The 24113-nt window shown below is 26.4% G+C and overlaps 3 protein-coding genes across 6 annotated transcripts; 1 reads left to right on the forward strand and 2 right to left on the reverse strand.

Moving 5' to 3' along the window:
* Nucleotides 1–55: 55 nt before the first annotated feature.
* LOC132930489 (centrosomal protein of 131 kDa) lies at nt 56–9851 on the reverse strand. Its single transcript, XM_060996396.1, is given in 16 exon segments — nt 56–265; nt 268–350; nt 410–585; nt 648–819; nt 990–1189; nt 1738–1942; nt 2320–2525; nt 2590–2784; nt 2842–3070; nt 3125–3235; nt 3353–3431; nt 3579–3669; nt 3758–4626; nt 5677–5791; nt 5874–6002; nt 8797–9851. Coding segments are annotated over 16 exon segments (2994 nt in total). The 5' UTR covers nt 8875–9851; the 3' UTR covers nt 56–209.
* A 95-nt stretch (nt 9852–9946) lies between these two features.
* Nucleotides 9947–16542, reverse strand: LOC132930490 (transmembrane ascorbate-dependent reductase CYB561-like). Of its 3 annotated transcripts, XM_060996398.1 has the most exons (8): nt 16419–16542; nt 15793–15925; nt 13615–13652; nt 12935–13080; nt 12687–12828; nt 10855–11063; nt 10559–10713; nt 9947–10472 (listed from the first exon to the last, which is right to left on the reverse strand). In XM_060996398.1, exons 3-8 carry the CDS (start codon nt 13616–13618, stop codon nt 10307–10309), a joined length of 822 nt encoding a protein of 273 aa, XP_060852381.1. In that variant the 5' UTR covers nt 13619–13652; nt 15793–15925; nt 16419–16542; the 3' UTR covers nt 9947–10306. The 3 variants fall into 3 exon arrangements, with proteins under 3 accessions (XP_060852381.1, XP_060852380.1, XP_060852382.1); XM_060996397.1 differs by lacking the exon at nt 15793–15925 and having other exon boundaries at nt 16419–16525; XM_060996399.1 differs by lacking the exons at nt 15793–15925; nt 16419–16542 and adding an exon at nt 13740–13876.
* Nucleotides 16543–20769: 4227 nt separating this feature from the next.
* On the forward strand, nt 20770–23439 carry LOC132930196 (cold shock domain-containing protein CG9705). 2 transcript variants are annotated; one of them, XM_060995924.1, is made up of 4 exons: nt 20770–20911; nt 21000–21289; nt 21501–21623; nt 21693–23439. In XM_060995924.1, exons 2-4 carry the CDS (start codon nt 21162–21164, stop codon nt 21847–21849), a joined length of 408 nt encoding a protein of 135 aa, XP_060851907.1. In that variant the 5' UTR covers nt 20770–20911; nt 21000–21161; the 3' UTR covers nt 21850–23439. The 2 variants fall into 2 exon arrangements, with proteins under 2 accessions (XP_060851907.1, XP_060851908.1); XM_060995925.1 differs by having other exon boundaries at nt 20819–20937.
* Nucleotides 23440–24113: the final 674 nt, after the last annotated feature.

Raw genomic sequence — 24113 nt, forward strand, 5'->3', positions numbered from 1 at the left:
TAGGTAAGTTAATAGTAAAAACTAGTATTAATTATTATTATAAATAACATGATGATACAGCAAAATTTGTGTTTATTACATAGATTACAATAACTATAGGCTATAACAGAGAATTCTAATTTGATAACATTATTCTACATTTTCCTAAAATAATCTGTGTAACTATTTAAAAAAAAAAAAATGAGAAGTTTGTTCAATGTAAGCAATAATTAAATTATTTGAGCTTCAAAAGTTCTTTTCTCTGTCGATCCAAAAGTCTTTCCATGTTACTGCACTGATCCAAGGCAGCATTTCGTTCACTTTTTAATGTCTGAATTGTTTCATCTTTTCGTTTAATTGCTTCTTTTACCCTGGAATAATAACAAACGAATGAACAAGTTGGTATATGCATTTAATTGAAAACTTATACCGAACGTAAACGTGATTTATTTCTCTTTCTTTTTCATTTTCAATAGTTTTTATTTTAGTTTCGAAACTCAGTTTTGATTGAATTAATTCTGTTTGTAATATTCCAATCTTAGTGACAGCTTCGTTTTTTATAGTATTTCCTTTTTCAGCAAGGTCATTTTTTAGTTTGGAAACCAACTGCAAAAAAATTATCATGAGTACCGTTTTCATGTCAAAATCTAGTATAATTAATAAAATACCTCTTGTAATCGTATTTGTTCAATATTACACTTATTCAATTCACTAGTGAGATCTGCTATTTTATCTTCGTACTCTTGTGCTTTGGTACGAGCTTCGTTTAATTTCATACGATGACCAGATATGGTATTTTCTAGTTCACGAATGTCAGCCTCGTACTCAGATTTTATTCGTCTACAATCAGAAAATCAATTAAATTTTTTTATCAAATCTATTTTTAAGTATATATTTTACTAACGCACTTAAATCTTAACAGGCTATAAAAATATTATAAAATATACAATTATTATAAGCAAGAATTTAATTAACTCGTTAATAATTTAATCAATTGTATAAATTATTACTTAATTTTCATTTCTGAACTTTTTTCTCTTTCAGAAGCTTCGTTCTCTAATTTTTGAACAACCAATTCAATATGTTTGTCTCGTTCTTTTTTGCACATTTCTTTGATATTACTTTCTTTATCTGCTAATACAGCTGTTTGATGTTGTATCCATTTAGTCTTTTCTGTTTCACAAGTTTCTCGAATTGTTTTCAACTCGTTCTGAAAACAGGTCGTATTTTTAGTAAAATATTCCAAATTTCATTTATATATATATATATATATATATTAGATTAATTTTGTTTTAAAAGATTTTATATATTTTTATGTTAGCGATAAACCTTTAAATTTTAATACAATTTAAGCCATTTATTATTTTTGAATTACTTACCTTTGAATATTATAATTTATATTATTGAAAATATTCAATAGGAACTCGCTTTATTTTTTTATAATCAGAATTTAACCTTGCAGTACCCGTTAACATTTACTTATACAGTATACAGTATACACATAAACATTTTTTATTCTTTTTAAGTAAATATTATTTGTGTTTATTAATATATTTTGTATACAATAATTAATAATTATTAATTATTCTATATAATTTAAATAACACTTTACCTACACTTTATTGAAAATGGCAAATTAAAGATAAATCCCACTAAAATTCAATGTCTACTCTCTGTTCTGTTTTGTAATATATTTTTATTATTCTTAAAAACAATAGGTTTTATTTTTAACTTATTATCATTCTTAAAGTTACCTACCTGGAACTCTTGCTCCTTTTTATTAATTTTTTCCTGGATCTCTAATACTAATTTTTCAAACTTTTGTTCGAGGGCTTTTTGTTTTTCCATCAGTGTCACTTCATTTTCTCTTTCTTGACGTAATCTTTCCCCGTGAATTTCACCTAATAGTCGTTTCCGTTGATCTTGATAACTCTTTTCAAGCTCAGCAATTTCCATTTCCAAGCTAATTATAGATAATAGTTTGTTAATTTTAAATAAAAATATCACATAATATCAGAAAATTTAATATTATTATTTAAATAAAGATCAAAGGACTATTTTTTTCTATTTTAATTTTAAAAAACATAAAAATAAGTATAAACACTTATTTCATTAAATAACTTATGGTTGTGTTTTAATTTATTAGAAACTTTATTTTGTAAATAATTATTATAATAATAATATTATATTATATTATATTATTATATTATTATAATTATTCACTATAAAATCGTTGGTTTAAGATTTATAAATTAATAATATAATAATAACACTATATATAAAAATACACAAAAAGACACCTAATAGTGATTCATATAATAAAAATTAAAACATAAGTACCGATTTCTTGAATTTTCTCTTTCTGTCACAATTGCTTGTTCTCGTTCTGCGTCCATTTTATCCCTCATAGTAGCCATTCTCCGATGCCATGTTGCTTCGATTTCTTCAATTTGTGATTGATGAATTCTTCGAAGTTCTGACAATTCTTCTTGATACGCTACGGACATCCTATTAAGTTCAGGTTCAATGCCTTTAATCGTCATCTCCTGTATTTATAAAAGTTGTTACCTTTAAACAGTATATAAATAATAAGATAAAATTTATATTTACTTTAATTTTTTTTGTCTTAAGATCAACCCATCGATCTTTTTTTATTTTCTCAGATGCTGTCTGTTTGTCGATAGCCTTTTTCAATTCAACTTTATGTCGCTCTTCTTGACTCGATAGTGCATCGTTCATTTTTTTGGTCAGTTCCTTTACAGTCAAAGAACAACTTTCACTAAGTTGTTTTTTCTCGTTCAATAACTAAGCGAATATAATTTTTAATGTAATTTGTACACACAATATTTTAATATTATTTACTTTATCGATGAATTTTTGGTGTCTCATCACAGTGGATTCATATTCAGATTTAGTTTTAGCGTGCTCCGCTTGTAGTTCAGATATATTAATTTTCAATTTTTCAGTTATATCTTCTTTTTCTGATAATTGAATTTGTAGCATGGCTACTTTTTGAGCCAATTCTGCTTTGTCGAGATCCATAACTTGTTGAAGGTTTCCCTTTTTTACATCTATAACTCTTTTACCTGGCCTATACACAAAAATATTGTATATCATACAATAGGCGATCACAAAATGAACTTACGATGGTGGTGGTGTGTTTGGCAAGTTTACGGGCGATTTGTGTTTAGGTGATTTGGGAGTAGATGGACAATTTGAATTTTTCTCTACCTCGTCCAGAAATGACCATAATGCCCTTTGAAAAAATGCATTAAATATAAAAATAAGAAAAATTATTTAAAAAGTCCACATTAGAAGTGTCATAAAAAAAAAAAAAAACAAAAATTTATAATGATTTCCAAGTGATATTAACTTTGAACTAGACGAAGATTCTGGTACTAATGTTTGATGTTTATTATTATCTGTAACACCACTTTTCCTGACATTCATGTCTACAATAAATCAGTATACATCATTATAAAACAAATATAAAATATATATAAATGTATGTGTAGATAATAATTAAGTATTATAATACGTGATAGTATGTGGCGATAACAAAAACAATTTGAGGTAAGTGAATTCTATAAACTAACTACCGATATCGTTATTTTCGGACTCGAGTTCTTTAAGAATATTAACGATCTCGTCGTACGTTGACGTCTTGTGTTTTTCTTCGGAAAACGCGTCCTTTAAACACGAACATTACATTAAAGTTTACTCTGGTTTCTAAAAATAACAAACTGCGGTGCGAATACCGGTCACCGGGAATACTCACGAGTGTACCGCCGTCGAAGTCGGGTGTGGACGGTCTCTGCAGGTGACTGGACATCCACGAGACCACGTCTTCCCTCACGTAATCCTGCACCGGCGAACGGTCGGCGTTTTTCGGACGGTCTCTCTTCGTTTCCGGCTGTCTTTCCGGAAGTTGCTCATTCCGCGTCGGCAACGCTTCGACCGGCTGTACTGCTGCGGCCACGACCGACTTCGATTTTACCGCATCCCTCGTGTTTTTAGGTCTATGGCTGACCACCGCCGCCGCCACCGGTGCGATCTTCTTCTTTAACTTGTTCTTCGGCTTTACGATGGACCGCGTTCGGCTTCGTTCGCCGCCATCCGCGTTGGCGCCCCGAAGCGCTCCGGACAGATCGACGGACACCGAGCCACCGAATCTGTCGCTCGCGCCACCGATGGCCGCGCTCAAGTTCGAGTAAAGGTGTTCTTCGTCCAGCTGACCGCGACCACTCTTCGCGTGCGCTACGACCCGGTCCTCCTTGACGCTGACCACGTTTTCTACGTATACGTCCGTGACGGGCGTCGGTACGGGAACCAGAACAGGTACTGAGTTCGGGAACCAGCGCTGGAACTTGAGCTCCACCGCGTCGTCGAACGTCGCCGCGGAAACGTTTGCCACGCGGCCGAACGTTTCCGGTACGCGCGCGTCTGCACCACCGGGTGGTATAGGTGGCTTGGAAGTCAAGCCTGGTTCGAGCGCCGGTTGTCCATCGCCATCGTCGCCACCGCCGCCACCCGCGCTGCCGTCGTTTGGGGGAACGGGGGTCGAACGACCGTCGCTGGACGACGACATTTCGGCACCGTCTGATTCGTCAAAAGCGTTTTCCGGCCGATCTGTGCGATTTCCGACATCTGCGTTAAATTAATACAAATTTTAAATTCGTTTGGTTTTTCAGCTTTCACGATGATCCCAGCACACCGAGAAACACAGCATTTAATCGATATTCTCCTATAATATGAGTTGTATTCGGGACATAATATGGTGAACGATAACTTAGGTAAAATGTGTGTACAATATGGTCTTTAAGAGTGTATGAGCACCATCACAATTTATTATAAATAATTAATACTAAAATAGTATAAATTATTTTCAATAAAAGTATAATAACGCTATTGCAGTACATCACAGTCCGTACCAAAGTACACATTCGTGATTTTCAATAAATAACTGTTGGCAGCTGTGATTGATTAATAATTATTAATTAGTAGCGAGTGCCTACTACTTACTGGTACTTAATTAATTAACATTTATTACACCAGTATACATATATATATATATGTATTTGTTTGTTATTCGGCATGCACATATAACGTTGTGGCATGTGTATTGTGTATGAATTATGAACACATAAAAACTTTGGAAATGTAAATGTATAAATTGCAAAGATTTTTATACGTACACAAAGAAACACGCTGAATCGCGTGATGAACCAGATTATACTGTTATGACGGTATTATAACTTATAGGCTAGAATTTTTGCTATTATTATTTTATTGGTTTAGAAGATATATATTAAAATAAATTGTACCATTTGATAATAATGAATCAAATAATAATATCTTCGTATTTTTCTTTAATTTTTAAGGCGTAATAATAAGTAATTCTAAACGTGATTTAAATCAATATAATATATTATCAATATTTTCTACTGTGTAATAATTGTCTTTATCACATACCTAATCGTCTTTAAGTTTGATTGCGTTTCATTAAAATAAATATCGAATTTGTTCAATTAAAAACTCGTTAAAAATGTATTTAGATAAGTACATTTATGTATATATATAAATTATATTATAAGTTTTTACAAATTTGTGACAAGATGAGCATTGCACAGTAAGCTTTGAAAAACAATGCAAAGTGCATCGAAATCCCAGCCCTATATATAATATATATATATTTACTCGTGTCGGTCTGTTGATCATTGAAATCAAATGAAATGTGTCGACTTTTGTTAATCTTATTTATTGTATCTGCAGACTGTGGACGTTTAACTAATCTTAACCTTCGTGGTGAATCCTAAAAAATATAAAAATTAAATTTGAAAATCATTTTTTTTTTAAGAATAATTTGAACATCATTTTTCATCTAATCATTAAACCTGATTTGTAGCACTCAGTGTAAGTGCAGACATCGGTCTTCCGCGCGATGGCGTATCAACGTTTTCGTTATACAAATAATGCAAAGGATTTGATATGTTCAAATTCGATAAGCGTGTTGAGAGATTAATCTGAAGAAAATAATATATATAATACATAAATATTTGCAATATAGTATAGACATTTATAACAATATATTATTTTATTATAACAAACTTCAAATTATAAGTATTTAATTATATATATATATTATAAATATATTAATTAATGTGGATATTATATCATTCTATAGTAAATAGTAATACAAAAACCATAAACATTTTGTTATGAAATAAATTATCACGTATTTTAAAATTATAGCCAAAACAAAAAAAAAATACTGATCAAATTTTATGTTTTCACTCGTTATCAATATCAGAAGGTATGTACATAATTTAAGTAGGTATATATTATTATGTACATTATAAATTATAAAAACATATTTTTATATCATAAATTAATATTGTCTTATAATAATTATTAAATGACAAAATCCATTTACCCACAACAATTCCCAGTTATCAGTAGTTAATAGTTATACAAAGTTTCTTATTGATATTACTTATACAAGTACGCACAATGTCTAGTGAAAACTCCATTCGCACACATACACGGTTGTTGCATAAATTAATATTCATTCAAATTTAAGATATCGCGTGACTAGCAAAGTAGGTACACGCACAAACAATTCAATAATATTACAGGATAGAGAAAATAATTTATAAATCAACAACTTTGATGGATAGAAAAGTTTATGGATGTGAAAATGTCATGGTTTCTATAAAATTAAATCTTACTAAAAATACATACGCTTTTTAAATCTATTGAAGTATTAGTTTATTTAGGTTAAGCTTTTAAATTAATTTAGTTAAGTACATACGTATATAGCGCTATGAATTGCCTATGATAGTGTCTATATAATTCTATATTATTATAGACACTATAGGTACACCGCTTATTGTATACACCATATAGACATACAGTACTCGTATTATCATTAATTATTTTGTACATACTTGAAAAATATTATATAATCGTTATTATTTACAGAACATGTATCTTTATTTATTTATTTTTATTATAAACAACATTTGACGGATACTCAATAGTTTTATAGTAACTAATATTGTCTACATTTATCAAAAATGTTAACAAAATAGTTCGAATATATTTATGTATATAGCCCGATATAGGTATATTTTTGTATTATTATTATTATTAAAAATACACGTTTTAACTGCAGTTATGTCATAAGCTAGCCATATTGACATTAATTAATGTTAATTATTTGCTTAACTGTGTATAGTTTTATAGTGGAATTACAATGCAAGGTTTACATTGACATACATTATTTATTTTATTATACTTTTTTAAGTTATTTACATAATGTGTCTGGTGTCATCACTGTCATCTTATTTTCAAATGCTGATATTGATACTTATGATTTTGAAAAGCCACAGATTAGTGCTTTGCTCCGCGAGTGCTTTTTCTATTGTTTAAGGATGGTTAAGAATGCCTCTTGCAATGGTGAATAATGAAAAATGTAGGAGTATTTATGTATTTTATCGTGAATCAAATATAGTTATAAAATTGAATAAATTATTTAAGATATCTAGTACAATATTTTCAGTAACAAAAAATATGTTATTAAAAAATAATAATTAGATATTATAGAACAATAAATTATTGGGCTCTGTCGTGTTTTAATTATATTGTTATAAGAATCAGTAGCATATAATGACATAAGTAATTTAAAGATGGTCCACATCTCTTTTCCGAGAAAACGAAATATTTTTTATGGTACTATGATATAATACAATGTTTTAATATGTCTTTCCCTAACCACTGTATGATACGTATTGATTAAATTGTATTTATTTTAAGCCAAATATGGGTTCGTTTATTTTACTCAACACTACGATAAATACAAAAATACTTTATTTTTTTTATATACGAGTTAATAAAATCCTAGGGTGCGTGTAGTATAATAATATGCTTGAAAGAAAGCAGACAATAAACTATATGTTATTTGGTATTTGTCTATTTCTGTTATAGTGAAATCGGAATAAAAAAAATAATAATATTACAAGCATTTTCATCATAATTTTTTAAGCTATTACACTGTAGGAATGTAAAACATATTATAAATGTGTATTTATAAAAATATCGTCAGTCTAATCTTTGTTTATAAAAAAAAGTTATACCATTATTTAACAAGCTTCATTGTCCTGACTTTCGTTTGAAGCATATTTTCTATGTATGGGGTTCTCAAACTGTTGATGATGAGTCCTCCAATTTGAGCGAGTTCAACAAACGTTTTTAAAGTTTAGTGGTTTTGATCTATGTAATTATCATGGCTTCATAATTTATTGTGCACTCGTTGGCCGTTACGAATCTTGGTTTTAAATTTTAGACGGGCACTTATAACTTATAACTTATAGTATTAAAATGTTTAAGCGCCGTTGTCAAATGGAATTGACTTACCTGTTGTGTTAATCAAGTTTTATTTTAACTTTCCTAAGTTTCATTAACTTTCCGTTCCATAGCAGTAATACACCCGATCTTCTAAATCGTTGTTTTAAAATGTAGTTTTATGAATCACTTAGACAGACACTTTATTATATAATTTTATTATGTCTCTATTACCGACAACGTGAATCCCACACTTTTATAATTTAATTTTTAATAACTGTAATATCTTTTTTTTTAGTTTTTTTATTGTATTTATTGTCAATTAATATGTCTATGATTGCGTAATATTTCAAAAGTCTTAACCCGTTAAAATAGATAATTATAAATTTATAAATAAATAAACCATTAACGACTTTATCTATTTTCGTATATTTAAAATATATATCTATTATATTATTAAACTGCAGTACGTACTTGAGAGCCTTGCAACGATAGTCCAGTGGACGTCACAATGTGCTTATTGGCCTTTGATTTCTTTTTAAAATTGGACATATTAACCAAACTCACTATCAATAAAAATGTATCGTAAACATCAAGCCGCTGCCAATAATAGCAGAGCACATAAATTAATTAATAATAGGTATAAGTTATAACTAATACGACATTATAGCGACGTGTGGTCGATAATACTATTTTCATGGATGTCGCAATACACGACTATTATTCACGTACAGAGAACTCCGAATAAGTTTGAGGCCTATACCATATTATACCTGCAACCCGAATCTCGTCCACATAACGCCTACAACAAAACGGTTGCCAAGCAACGCAACACAGAGCACTTAATAGTAATAACCGATGTCCCTTCACATAAATGTATGTGTATGTTTTTCACACACACTACGGTTCGTCATCAAGCAGTGTTTGGGAACAATCTATCATATTTTATAGAATTCGATCGGTCTAGCTCGGCTACTCTGTCGATAAGTATGATAAAATTAATTCTTAATAATGTTTAAACACGACAAATAACTTAATGTAAATAGTAAATACAAACATTATTACAGTACCATATTAGTAATAATATCAAATTCTTATTGATTATTGTCCTGATCAAATTTTTTATTTTTTTAAACAATTTAAACTGACATAACGTCAAACACGGTAGTACATTTAATGTAAACCAGCGTGTGTGATACGTGCCTGCTGATGTGTGAACTACCTACAACAAAATTAGTCAATCGAAACGTTTACAAACACACAGATTAATATTTTTAATTTTCAATTTCATAACAAAACCCACTCATAATTGGTAACTCAATTATAAAATATTTTGAAAGATTTATTTATTATTTTGGTACTTCTTATAACTTTCATTGTATGCCTACATCGCCTACTTTATTAAATAACAAAATATTACACCGTTTATTATTTCAATGATACAGAAGGACACTATTATTTATAATATTATTAGAATAATAGTTTTAATAAATTCATAATTTAGTAAAATAAAAAGTAGAATTTGTAACTAAACTTGAAATCAATTGTGAATTATTTCATTAAAAATACTATTCTTAGCCACAGCTAAGATTAAAACTAGCTTTTTAACATTCCTTAAAAAATATTGAACGGTTATTAGTAATTTTTTATTATGTTTAAAATTACGTCTGAATAAATCAATTTTCTCAGATATTTCCATAAGCATTAAAAAATTAAACACTACTCACGACAATTGTTAAAACAATTTTAAAACAATTATCAGTAAGTATAGACTTTGTCGAACTCCGTTTGGAAACATTTTCAATGCGACATTAATAATTGATATTCAATTTCATATCGCTATAATCACACCACTAATCTGCATTTATATAAACAAAATCAAACGATAAGTAATTTGTGACATATTGTCGTTGTCAGGCTTTTTTTTTTGGTGAGTATATGTTCATCATTAACATTAATTAAATATAAAATCACAAAATTAAAATTAATTTAAAGTCCCATTATGTGTCACTCCGTCATTTGGTTTAGAACATCTCTTATATTCAGGTTTGGTTAATATATACACGACCAATGCACCATAAAAAATTAGTACTATCCCTACACAATTTAAAAACAGTCCTTCCGTCGGCATATGTTCATGCTGTTGGTTCCTAAAATAATAAAAAAAAATGTTTATATTATATTAATATTTAAAACTTCCTTTGCATATTTTTTTTAATGGTGAATAGATACATACAAAGCAAACATGATTTTTTCACTAAATCCCAATACTGAAGTTACAATAGATAATGCAAACGTCAATATACCAAATATAATGTGATAAGGCATAACAGCTTCTTTATATTTCATTGCTATTTCAGGGTAGAGAAATGATATAAATCCACTTGTAAACTATAAAATATATTAAATAAATGCACAATATATTAAATTTTAAATGCATTTTGTTTAATAATATGTGTGTTATGTGTACCCTTTTAATTTATTTACGTTTAAGAATTTTTAACCAAAGAATATAATTTCCAATCAACTTACCTGAGAAAGAAACATTATAACAGTAATAATTCCCAACCAACTATGCAAACTGTAAAATTTTGGAATAGGTGGATTAGCAATTAAATTTGAATTTAAACCAGTCCATAAACCAAGTACCCCGAAGATTATAATACAGCTATGAATTGTTGCATGCTGCATTTTTAATTTTTGTTTTGTAGTATTTCGAAAATTTCTGAAATGAAGGATAGCTGGAAAAAATACATGTGTTATGTTTTATTTGAATTTATTATAATCTAATATTCTACCATTAACCTAAAGATAAAAAGTTATTTTAATAAGATAGTAATTTTTATATGGTATGATACATGACTAATTTTTTCGTTAGAGAATAACTAGTAAAAAAATGTGTATGACTTTTAACAATTAAATTAAAACAAAAAATCTAGTAACTCGCTTTACTGTAGATATATAATATGTTTTAAATATACATCATCATTAAGTAGGTCACTATTACAGTGATTCATTATGGATGTGATAAATTTGGATTTAACGATAAATTAATGTAAACGAAAAATAATTCTGAGCAGAGACGATATGTTTGCGGATTTGTTTGAAAGATATTTTATACTTAATATATTAATATATTATTAGTAATAAGGAAAGTTGAAATATTTTTTTTCAAAATATTACACATATTGTATCTATTATTAATTTGTAAGTTAATATTTACGTACCGGTAGTAGAATAAATTCAAAGTAAAATTTAAAAATAGCAAAAAATTAGTCTAAATATTTAAAAAATTAATTAAGTACATAGAAATATAGTATTATTTTATACGTATCTAATAGTATAAAGTTTCAAGTCCCTATATTTATATGTTTTCTTAATTATAACCAAATGACTAAAATGGTTAAATGAATAAAAAAAATGGATTGTGCCCAAGTAGTGTTGTTGATATTTTTAAATTGCTTCGAAGAACAACATTTAAAGAACCTTGTTTTAAATTGTTTAGCCTTAGGTATCAATTTGAAAATATTATAAATGTTTAACTATCAATTATTGTATCTTTTATTCAATTATAATTATTGAATAATTTTAATGTTGTTAAAGTCAATATTATAAACAAAAATGTTTAAAAAAATAAATCGTTTGATATGTTGAAATGTTTATAAGATAACATATCTGAAAGCTTGCATTTTATATTTAATCTTTTCAACTTAGAAATAAAGATTGATAAAATAGAAATTAAATTAAAGATTGCAAATGTCTATAAATAGCTCTAGAAGAGCCAAATTACATTCAAAATTATATCATTTTTATATACAATATTGATGCAAAAAAATTGGTAAAAATATCAAACCTTTTAAATTACAATTAAAAAAATATATTTTTCTTAGTGTTTTGTGTTGGTTATAATTAGTTAATTAGCCAATTTTGTTACCTTCAGGAACCACCCTTAATCTTAAAAATTAAAGCATTTCTTTTAATTTCAAAAGGTTTTTCATTAGAGAAAAATAATCATTGCAAGACCAATACATTTATTAGTCCACTCAGAATTTTAAATGATAGAAATATTTACACCGAAACATTAAATTTCAAGTCTGAAGTCATAACATATAGAATCTATATTATAGATTATACTTTTAACTGCAATATAAATATTTAATCGGAAATTATAAATTACTATTCTTACTAATCTTATACGATTTAAAATTAAGCATTTAATATAATTTATAATATTTTATCATATTCTGTTAAATTATAATGTCTACATCATTTTGGTAGGAGTTTGATAATATATTTATAACTTATTTAAATATGATAATTCCAATAAATTAATATTTATAAACAATTTTGAAATAAATGCTTACAATTTGCGAATAAATAAATAAATGTGATTGTCATTAATAAAGGATGCCAGTTGCATATTTTTATTGTTCCGCTAAAACCAAAACCAGTGCGATAAAATTGAAGCCATACAAAGACGGATAATATAAGCAATATTCCGATTAACTGAAATCAAAATGGATATATATATTTATTAATTTTTACTACGTAACATAAAAATGGATATCATCAAATTGATCATATTTCGGTAATTATTAAAAAAAAAAAATACTTGAAATAATGTATAAATTGACAAATAACCAGGAATCTGATTTTCTTTCTTGAGTTCTATATTGTGACCGTTTTGTTTATTTGAAACACAATTATTATTCGGTGTAGGCGTTTCTTGAATGCTACCATTTTCTAATTCCACTGTAACTGCAATAAAAATAAAATACATAACATAATTTGGTTATCAAAAATAATAAATAATTAAGTCATGGGTAAGAATATCGCAATTATATCGCAAATTTTCTGTAGAAAAAAAGTTCCGTTGACGATGATGGTGTGGATGATAAAAATAGTAAATTAGTTTAAACGTGTGAAGGGTATAAGTTTAAACTGAAATTCAATATTATGAAAATGTTTTATGATTAAACTGATTAAATTTATATGTATACGTATATTATACGAGTACGCGAGAGATTGTGAGAATTTGACGTTATACTCCGGAAAATATTGTTAAGTAAATACGATTACCGTACTTCAAATAAAAATATACAATGCTAATACTTAAGTACACGTTTATTTACCTATGAATGACATAGGTGTGTAAATAAAACAATAATTTTTTTTTAAAGTTTTGATGAATAATATGCCTTATAAATAATTAAATAATATTTATTATATTAATATAATACTACTAGTATCACTAGAAATATTTTATCAGATACAATAAAATATTATACATACCCATTTTTAATATCCAATTTTTCAAATTATTTCAGCACCTAAAATACATCACAATAATATCTAGTAAATTTTAAAATTTGCAAAATATATTATTACCAAATTATTATCATTAAATTAATATATACATGATAATATACGGTGATCTGCATTCATTGCATTTAATACTATTCACTATTGTATATTATACACTGAATAAATTCACGATAAACGTTTTTAAGGAATAAAGTAAATCACACGTTTCGCCACGACTGTGTCCGTTTTATGTTTAAAAACAACTAAGCCAATACTACATATAATATATTGACCGATATATTTGTCTATAAGTACATACAAAGATATTTTAACATCTGGAATGACCAGAATGGTGAAATGTAAAATTTTCACATAATAATATCTTATTTTTATCTATGAAATACTAAAAATAATAACTCTATAACTTTTTAGTATTAAACTATGTGACTACTATAAATTCATAATAGTATTGTATATATTTTTAGTAAAATTCGTAATAAATAATAATACAAGTTATAACTATATATATATATATATATATTATAAATAATAAATATATGTATAATATGGGTATATTTGTATGTATAAAAATCTTTTAATTTTAATTTTTAAAATTCCATTTCTGACAAGCATATTTCACTTTCTGGATAAATCAACTAATTACTTTCTAACGAGTGTGTAAAGACTAAAGACTATAAAGACTAGTGAGAATTAAATCATAAGACGTTATTAATCGTCATTAAGTATATTTTAAGCTGGAGATTAACTTATATGATTTAAAAAATTACATATTTGTGTATAGTGATAATAGTGATTTACTACTACTGCCTACTGGTGTCAGGTGATGATAGTGAATATAGAAAACACAACGTTCCGTATATAACTAAACTACTGCACAGAGTGATTAAAGAAGCATGTTCGGCCTTATTGTTTCCTATAATAATAAATAATATATTCTTATTTATTATTATTAATTAAATATTTGTTATATATGTATAGGTACATTAATTTAATAAACTGTGTACCTAATTTAAAATTCGAACGAGTAGTTTTTCAATTATTAAAATGTTTACGCTAAGAATAATTAATTGTTAAAAATAGTTGTACACAAGTATAAAATATATAATATAATATTGGAACTAGTATCAATATTAAACATAAAGTATTTTTATAAATTAAAAATTTTAATAGACCAAAAATTAATATTAATATCTAAAAATTTTAAATTAGGTGTCCATATCCTTCATCATAGACCTATTTTCCTTAGTGTACAAAATAACTCAAGACTTATTCGCTCGAATTTTAGTTTTGTTTCATCAACATCTTAAAAAAAAAAAAATTTTCTGCTAAGTAATTTACAATGAAAAAGAGGGCTTTTTATTTGAAAAACAAAAGTTTATATTTGTAAAGAAGACTTCCATAATAAAGTACAAAAAATCTCAAGAATTTTAAAATATAAGTAGTCTATAAGTATATTTTGAAAATTGCATAACTCAAATAACTTCATTATTCAAAATAAAAAGTGAATAATTATGTTTGGTATCACCCTGTATACTATTAGAGCAGCACAATTACGAACTTTTTCCTTATTTAACTTGAAAATCATAACAATAACAACACAATTGCACACCAAAAAATATATATAGATAGTATATTATTGCATATAAAAATACATTAAAATAATATGTGTTAGGAAATTTTGTATAAAAATACAAACATTTCAAAATTAGTTGTATTTCTTATATTTTTCTTATATTCACTCCAGAATTAGCTCATTATTAATTTACAATTAACCTTCCATATTACAGGCTTATGAAGTTATGAGTTAGAGTTATGGCTGACAATAAAATAACTATCATCGTTTAACATGGTCAAAAAATTATTTGGTATCTACCTAACATTTTTATTTTTCAGCTGATTTAAAATATATTATAGTAAATAAATAATATCTCACTGATTTTTAAATAATAATCTACAAAGTTATATATAAATTAAAACGATTTAATTTTTTTAATTTACCAATTGTATGTAGTTTATATACAATATACACATATACAATTTATGAACAATCTTGTTGTAATTTTTTGAGTCAATATAGGAAAAATTTCAATAATCGTGTTGTACCTAAGTTTGTTTTTCGAATATATTAATTTATTAATAAATTACTTTAAAACTAATGTTGTATGTTGTTATATAATTTCAAAATGTTTAGTCTATCTTGACATTGATAAAGCAACCAAGTATGCTGAAACTTGAAACTTGTCGTTTGTATAAAAAAAAATATAAGTAGGTTCATACACTGAAACATAATAAGAATATATTTTAACAGCTTGATATTATAACACTCTAATATGTACTCATTTATTTTTATTATATTAGTTTACAGTAACTATTTAAGAATGGTAGATACATGTCTAAAAATGTAGTAAATGTATCGTAATTTGGACTTAATACTTAACAGTGAATATCAGTTATCAGTTCATGATGATAAAATAAAAATGAAATTTAAAAATATGTTCAGTTCACCTAAAATCTAACTAAATTGGCTCTGAAGAGTAAAGACCCAATAAATTTTAGAATACTTTCAAATAATTAAAAACTAAGTATTATTGAAAATACCTGTTATATTTATATTGTTTATAAACAAACAAAAAAAAAAATTGTAAAAATGTAAATTAAATTACACAACAACTAAGACACAGGTATATTATTTGGTATGGAAATGTGGGTGGCGAATTTATTAATATTTAGTAACTAAAATAACACAATTAATGAAAAATATAAATACTTACTATAGTATATTATAATGAAGTATCAAAATTTGTCGAATATTACCATAATTGCAGTCGTTAACAATTACTTGTAAATAAATGTATGCAATAAATTATTGAAAATATTTATACATGTAAAAACTTCAGAGAAGGGGGACTCCGAACAATTTTTAAATAGATATCCTAGGTACTTAAAAAAATTAAAGAAAACAATGTCAAGAAAATCACAGTAGTTATTAATGTATAATCACTTCAATACACACTGATTTTAAATTAGTTTAAAAAATTCGATAAGATAATGTTATTTAAAAAAATTATTATGAAGTCCGGCATTGTAAATGTATAACAGTTGTATACACAATAATTTTTCGATAAATAATTAAAATTGTATCTTCTCGTATCTTTCTGTCTTAAACGTCTAGTTACACTTTATAAGTACATAAAACATCAATAGCTTATTATATCTCTGATTATAATATAATATATATTTTTATTCATCTTCTGATTCACGTTACAAATAATCTATTGTTTAATTATTATAATAAGTACTTGTACCAACATTGATACGTTCAACACGTACACTCATTTTAGCCACCCAAATTGTTAGACAAAAATATTCTGTTTTCATGTACACCGACCTCAGTCATGTAATCACTCAACTATGGTTGTAAAACATTGATTCTATCCACTAAACTGAAGTTTAATTTAAATATTTAAGAGCTAATAATAATGATGCAGGTATTTATTATTTTTACATTTTGAATGGAGTAGTTATTAATTAATATATATATATATATGTATATGTGTGTGTGTGTGTGTGTGTGTGTGTGTCATTATTAGTAAAATATCGTTAAGATGACAATAATTCTCCAAACATGTCATAATGCAATTACTCATTTATTTTTAATAGGACGCATAAAAACTACGTCAAAATTTAAAAAAAAAAAACTTCATTTGGTTATTGCTCTAATAGAACATATACCTACCAAGTAAGAAGTATTGTAAAAATGTGTAAAACATTTTGTTGTTAAAAATGCATTACATTTTGGATATTAATAATCATAGCTAAGGTTAGACAATTTAATAAAAGGTTCTTTACAAGTTTTGCTTACGATAATTTTAGTTATTATAATATTAAAGCGTAAAATAACGTATTTTTATGAAACTAATTTAGTTTTTATGATGTAGTTTAAAACCATAGATTCTTGAAATTTTCATCAAAGGTTTATTCTAGCATTTTATATATACGTTAAAATTTTCAAAATATATTTTTTTAACTATAAATAGACATATACGAGTATAAACGATTTTTAATGTTTTTGCTTACAAGAAATTTAACATAAAAAAGTTATGTGTGATTACACAATTATTTTTTATCCGTATAACCTCAAGTTAAAATTGTTAACGATATTTCAAACTTAAAATAAGGATTTATCATCAAATATTTTTTGATATTTTATTTTAAAACAAAAAATATTAAACAGAGAAATTTGATATATTCCACTTTTATTAAAATTATTATGTATGTCAATAATCCAATACTCAATACAGTTAAAAAATGTTTATACTAAAATATAAGTTATTTTATTTATATTTTTTTTTTTTTGATTTTTTTGATATTTGAAATATTCTACATTTTTTTTTAATTTTTATAGATCCTGATAATTTTTTTCATAATCATTTTAAGTTTAACACAATTTGGTAAAATCACGATAATTTGGAAATTATTTTAGTGAAATGTAAAAATGTATACACACATAATAATCGTTAGTTGTTTTAACTCCAAATGTAGTTAATGTCCAATACATTTGAGAATTGAGCGTCGATTTACGTAAAATAATTGACCTACTCCTTTGGCATAGTGAATTAAAATCATAATTAATATTTTACAAGTATAATTAACCGTGGACATTTTAAAGTTAGCTATTTATAAGTTACATGAAAAATAAAATTGAGTGTATGAACTTCAAGCAACCTATCTTGTGTCACTCTAAAATTTCAAAATGTATGTTATACCAAAAGATTTTTCGAGATTTGCAAGTCTACCCTTTACATACAAAACCTATTTTTCGATAGTGAAGTGAGCTGTTATCCTATAAATTTGAAATTTAAATAAAACGATACCCGCTTGTTATTTGCAATTTTTTTTAATTTACTGAATTTTTTTTCAAAAATAAAATTTTTATACTTGGCAAACATAACATGTGTAGTATATACTAATATAGGTATATGACAAGATTGCAGAGGCTTACCGTCGGAGGGAGGGGAGGTTAAGGGGCTTAACTCCTCAAGTAAAACATGTATAATGATTTCTTTTATAGAATATTACATTTAGACTAGGAATGCTAGGATCACTACACTATGCTTGCTTGTAAATGGTACCCCCCCCCTATAAACGAATTCTGCGTACGCGTATGTAATAAGATTGCACCAAATTGTAGGTATATATAGGTTAGGGTACCCTGGGACAAAAAAAAACAGTTGGGGCGTGCTAGTGATAGGTTCTAACATAGAGATTATTGTTTATAACATACAATATTATTATAAGGGATTTACGAACCAAAACAATAGTTTGTATTATAATAACTAATAAGTAATAACTATTATAACTGAAATGATTAATATGTACCTATTGGTTGTACGAATGATAGTTTTTTAGAATTTGAATTTATGTACTTATTTATTTTATAAGGATGTGTGTGTTTTTAATTCTTTTTATAATGTAAAAAACTTCTATTTTCAACTTCAATATTTTCCTATTAGGAAAGTGAATCTATAATATTGTTACTTTAGGCCCATTAGGGTGTCGCACTATTATTAAAAATGTAAACAAATCAATTATTCGATTACAATATTACTACTTTTATACGAAACACACATAGATATTATTGTTTTATACATTAAAATTTATTGTTATAATAATATTGTTACTAAAAGTTAATTAATAACATATTATATGACATATTTTAGATTAAATAAGATTGAAAATTATCAGAACAATTTCATAAAATATACCATGATTAAATAAATAAAATAAAATCTTAAAGAACGATCCAAAATAATTGGGAAAATGATAATCAATTGAAACGTAGATAATTTATTTAAATAATTACTTTCACAGTTTTTATTAGTTTTAAATCATTTGCAAGACCATTCCATCCAAAGAATAGATCATAATATATTCATATTATACTAGTATACTACCATATTGATACAATAGTATGCTAAAAATCTGTCCGTTTGAACAATTATGTATATTTTTCGCTAATTGTCATGTCAAACTGGATTCAATCTATATATAACTTATTTACACATTTTTTTTTATGTATTTTGATGTTTCAAACCATTCGAAACAAAGCAACAGGCCATGCGGTATACGATTCGGATATTCTCCGATTCCTCCGTGCAACTATGATACTGGAATTCGGCCCGTTTAAAAAATACCTAATGCATATTTTTTGCTAATTTTCATATTAAACGACAGGCTCTTAATTAAATTTAATCTAGGTGTACTTATTATATTTTGTTTTGTATAAATAATATTAGTTTTAAATCATTTGGGACTTAGCCACAAACCGTCCCATACCTCCCTTCCTAATAAGTAATAATTCGTAAGTGTATAATGTATAAATGATAATATTATATTTAATAATCTAACACCAATAAATATATGACTGTAGTCTGTAGGTACTTGTTAAATATATTATGGGTAGATAGAAAATTACAGGTAAGTAGGTACATGATGCACATGACTGCACACCGACTACTCGAATCGATACCGAAATAAAGGTGATTAGGTACACCTATACCTGATGATTATAATTTATAATATTACTGTTAATTATACTATGATCATATGGACTATTATAATATTATCACGTAATACTAATTACGAGGATGTCGGGATGTGCGCATGCCGTATGGAATATGCGTATTAGAATATAACAATTCCGGCACATCGCAAAACACAATTAACATATTATCATTGCAAATAACCAATAGTCAATAAGTACTAAATAGGTAGCCAGGTAGGTATATTTACATAAATTATAATATTGTGGTTTGCAATTCAAATCAAACGCATTAAAATGTATATATTTTTTTTCGTAAAAATACAACAAATTAATATCGAAGCATATAGATAACTCGGTTAAGTAATAGAAATATTACGGGTGAAGTAAGCCTATAATAATTAATGCAATTTTAAGACCAATAACCAATAGGCATTTTTAACGATCTCACGGCAAGCAGATAAGTATGGATGACATTATGTGGTTATATAGATAGTACAGCACATTATTATTAAATTTGGCCTTTTATTTTCTTTCGTTGTCGGTTACGGTTGGTATTACTGAAATGCTAGACTTCATTTTTACTTATCAATAATAAAAAATAATAACAATATCATACTGCAAATCGTAATAGCACGTAATAATGTTAATACAACAATATTATTATTATTATTATTATTCGTCGCGCAGAGCACGCTCAACACCGCGTTAAGCGTTTATCAGGTTACCAAAAGTCTTACAACTTTACGGTTTATAGCTCTACCTACTGTTGCCGTGTTTTGTATGACGATAAGAGATTTTTCGCTTTCAGATTTTCAGTTTTCACACTACGGTTTCGTCAATCCTCACAGGACACAGTAATATCGTTCATTGATATTGTTTGTCGTCTCGACGTGGTGTCGACTGTCAGCGTGCACCAAACACCGGTACATCGCGTCCAGTTTTCAACGGACTACGGCGAGGCCTGAGCACCATGAGCGAATCATTCTCCAACGGTTGTGAACAGGAAGCGCTAAAGTTCGCTAGTCATCTGTCGCCGACCAAAATTGGCATGCTCGCCCCGAGCCCAATAGTGACCAGACGGACAAGAACTGATTCAACGTGAGTAGAATTATGATTTTTTACCATGACATTGGCTATGAGTTATGATGTTATTGTGTAAAGACGATGGCCGTTGTGTCACTGATCGTTCGGCTGTTGAAATGCGTTTTCGTATGTCAACGGTTATGTATGAGCAGCACAAGTCATTTGTCTTGGTTCTATGCGAGTTTTATTATGAACTATAAATTTTCAATTTCATTGTTGCGTGTAGGTCTGCTCTTGCTCTCAAGAATCCGCAAATATCTGGAAAGGTCAAGTACTTTTGCAAATCTAAAGGACACGGCTTTATCACTCCAGATAATGGTGATCCAGACACATTCGTACATATATCAGAGTAAGACATGTTGTTATGGTTTTAATATTTATTTTGATTTGTTACTTATAGCATGCTATTTTTTTTTAGTATTGAAGGAGAATTTGTTCCGTTACCTGGCGATCAAGTACACTATCGTCTCTGCCCCATTCCTCCAAAACTAGAAAAGTTCCAAGCCGTACATGTGGAAATTGTTAATCTAACACCTCAAGTACATTTAAAATGGGATGCGCCAGAAAACAATTAAATCCTTCATGATATTTTAGTGATCATTTGTACACAAATATGTCCATTAATGTGTGATGTTTTGCAAATATCTAAACCTTCATTAAAACTGGTACATTCCAATTGTCCATGCTCTACAATATAACGAAGAGACTTTATCAGTTTTACTGATATTTTTTTTTTTGATTTTAGCTAAGTGCCAAAATAAAATAATCCATCTAATTATACATAATTTTTTAAGATATTTGCTTCAATAGTTTTATAGGTATTATTGTATCAATCTAGATTAATTATTCATTATACGTTTAATGTCAAATTTTTAAATGACAAAGTTTAATTAATAAATCATTAGATAAAAACTTACCCACTTTTATAATAATTATTTTTTAATTAAACTATTTTATACAAATGTATTTTTATGTATGTAAATCCATTGCCACTTAATATCAGAATTGCATATACTTAAATTATTATAATAAATTATATTAACGGTAAAAAATTATCAAAAGCAATGCAGCAAAGGTAAACTATTATCAAATTAATTTTTTTACAGTGGATTTAATACTTTTATCAGTTGTATCATAATTAACAACTTAGTCAGTTAATGCTGTAAAATATAATCAAACAAAAAAATTGTTAGGTATGTAATGAAATAGTTCGGTAATACATATAATTAAAATTATATGTATGCTCATTAAAAAAATAAACAACAATATAATATATGCCTTTATTTTTTTCAAGTTACTTTTTATAATAAACATAACAGTTATGTTTAAATTATCATTAAATTGTAAGAATATTAATTGGGGTTGAATTTTCATCATTCATAATTTTGATGAATTTTAATTTTTGAACAGTGTATGGTTTTTCATTAAAATTATATCACATTTGTTAACTAATACATTTTGTTACTTTAATAATACATCGGTATACTATTGTTATATTGATTTACAGATATATATATATTTATATATATATATTATGTTTGTAAAAATATGAGTAGTCTAATTTCCTTTTTTAAAGTATATTTTTTGATTGTTGTACTATGCGTTTTTAAAACTAATGCCGCATTGCTTATGTTAAATATAATTTAGTATTTTAGTATTGCACTTTAACATCGATGTACATTGATCATGTATTAATTTTATATTCAAATGTGTCCCAATAATAAATGCAATTTTAAAAGTGATCTAATCCTTTGCAATTTTGTTTATCAAAAATTGTACTTACCTTTAATTTTCTAAATAAAAGTAAGGTTGTTTATACATTTACACATCATTTTGAATAGCTAATATTTTGGTAATTAGTTAATTTTCCGTTATATACATGTATTTATTTTTATTAAAAATGATTTTATTTTTTATAATTTTAAATGACCTTAACTACTTATATTATTATTTTCAATATTGTGTAACTCCCTAATCAATATCTATAGTTTTATTAAGTGATTTTTATAATCTTTCATAATTTAATGTAATTAATTAAATACTTAAGTTTTATAAGTAAATACGTTGAATTATCAATTTCCAATATGATGTGTTGTAGAATGTAGATAAATGTTGATAAATTAATTGTATTAATATAATATTTCCAGTTATTTGTTGATGGTAAATTTGTTTTTTGTGTTTATTTCTCTTATTTCTTATCTAACTGAAAATAAATATTCAAAATAGACTTTAAGTCTGCAAAAAAAGCTAAATTGAGCTATTATAACATATTTCCATGATTTATTAGTGCCTCGTCAAATGGAAAATAGACGTTAACAATTTTTAATTTTTAATCACAAAGTGAGCCGAAATTAAAAATCAATCATTTATATTTATATGTAAATTATTCTAATTTGTAATTGAAAATGAAAATTTTTGTATTTTTTTCTCATTCCCTAGATGGAATGTAATTTTTCTAAGAAAAAAATTAATTTAATTTAAGTCCTAAGATACATACAAACAACTTTTTTGAGAAATGCAATGGTTTGTAATTTCTTAAAAAGTAAAAATTGTATTAAACATTTTGTAATTTTTTTTAAAATATTGTACAACTTCCTATAATTAATCTTCAATATATATAAATAACAACTGTTTATGATAATAATATTTTTAAAAGTTTTACTAGTTATTTATTGTCCATGTTAATCAATAGCACACTATGGGTCTATAGCCTCTATTGACTGTGATCACAGCTCTTCTGAATAAAATAAAAAGAATTTGGGTTATAAATTTATTTTAATTATCTACACAATCAAACTATACTCCAAACCATAGGGAAGCGCACGGCGGTGGGAGTGCA

Source organism: Rhopalosiphum padi, chromosome 4 (assembly GCF_020882245.1).
Source record: "Rhopalosiphum padi isolate XX-2018 chromosome 4, ASM2088224v1, whole genome shotgun sequence".
Lineage (NCBI taxonomy): Eukaryota > Metazoa > Arthropoda > Insecta > Hemiptera > Aphididae > Rhopalosiphum > Rhopalosiphum padi.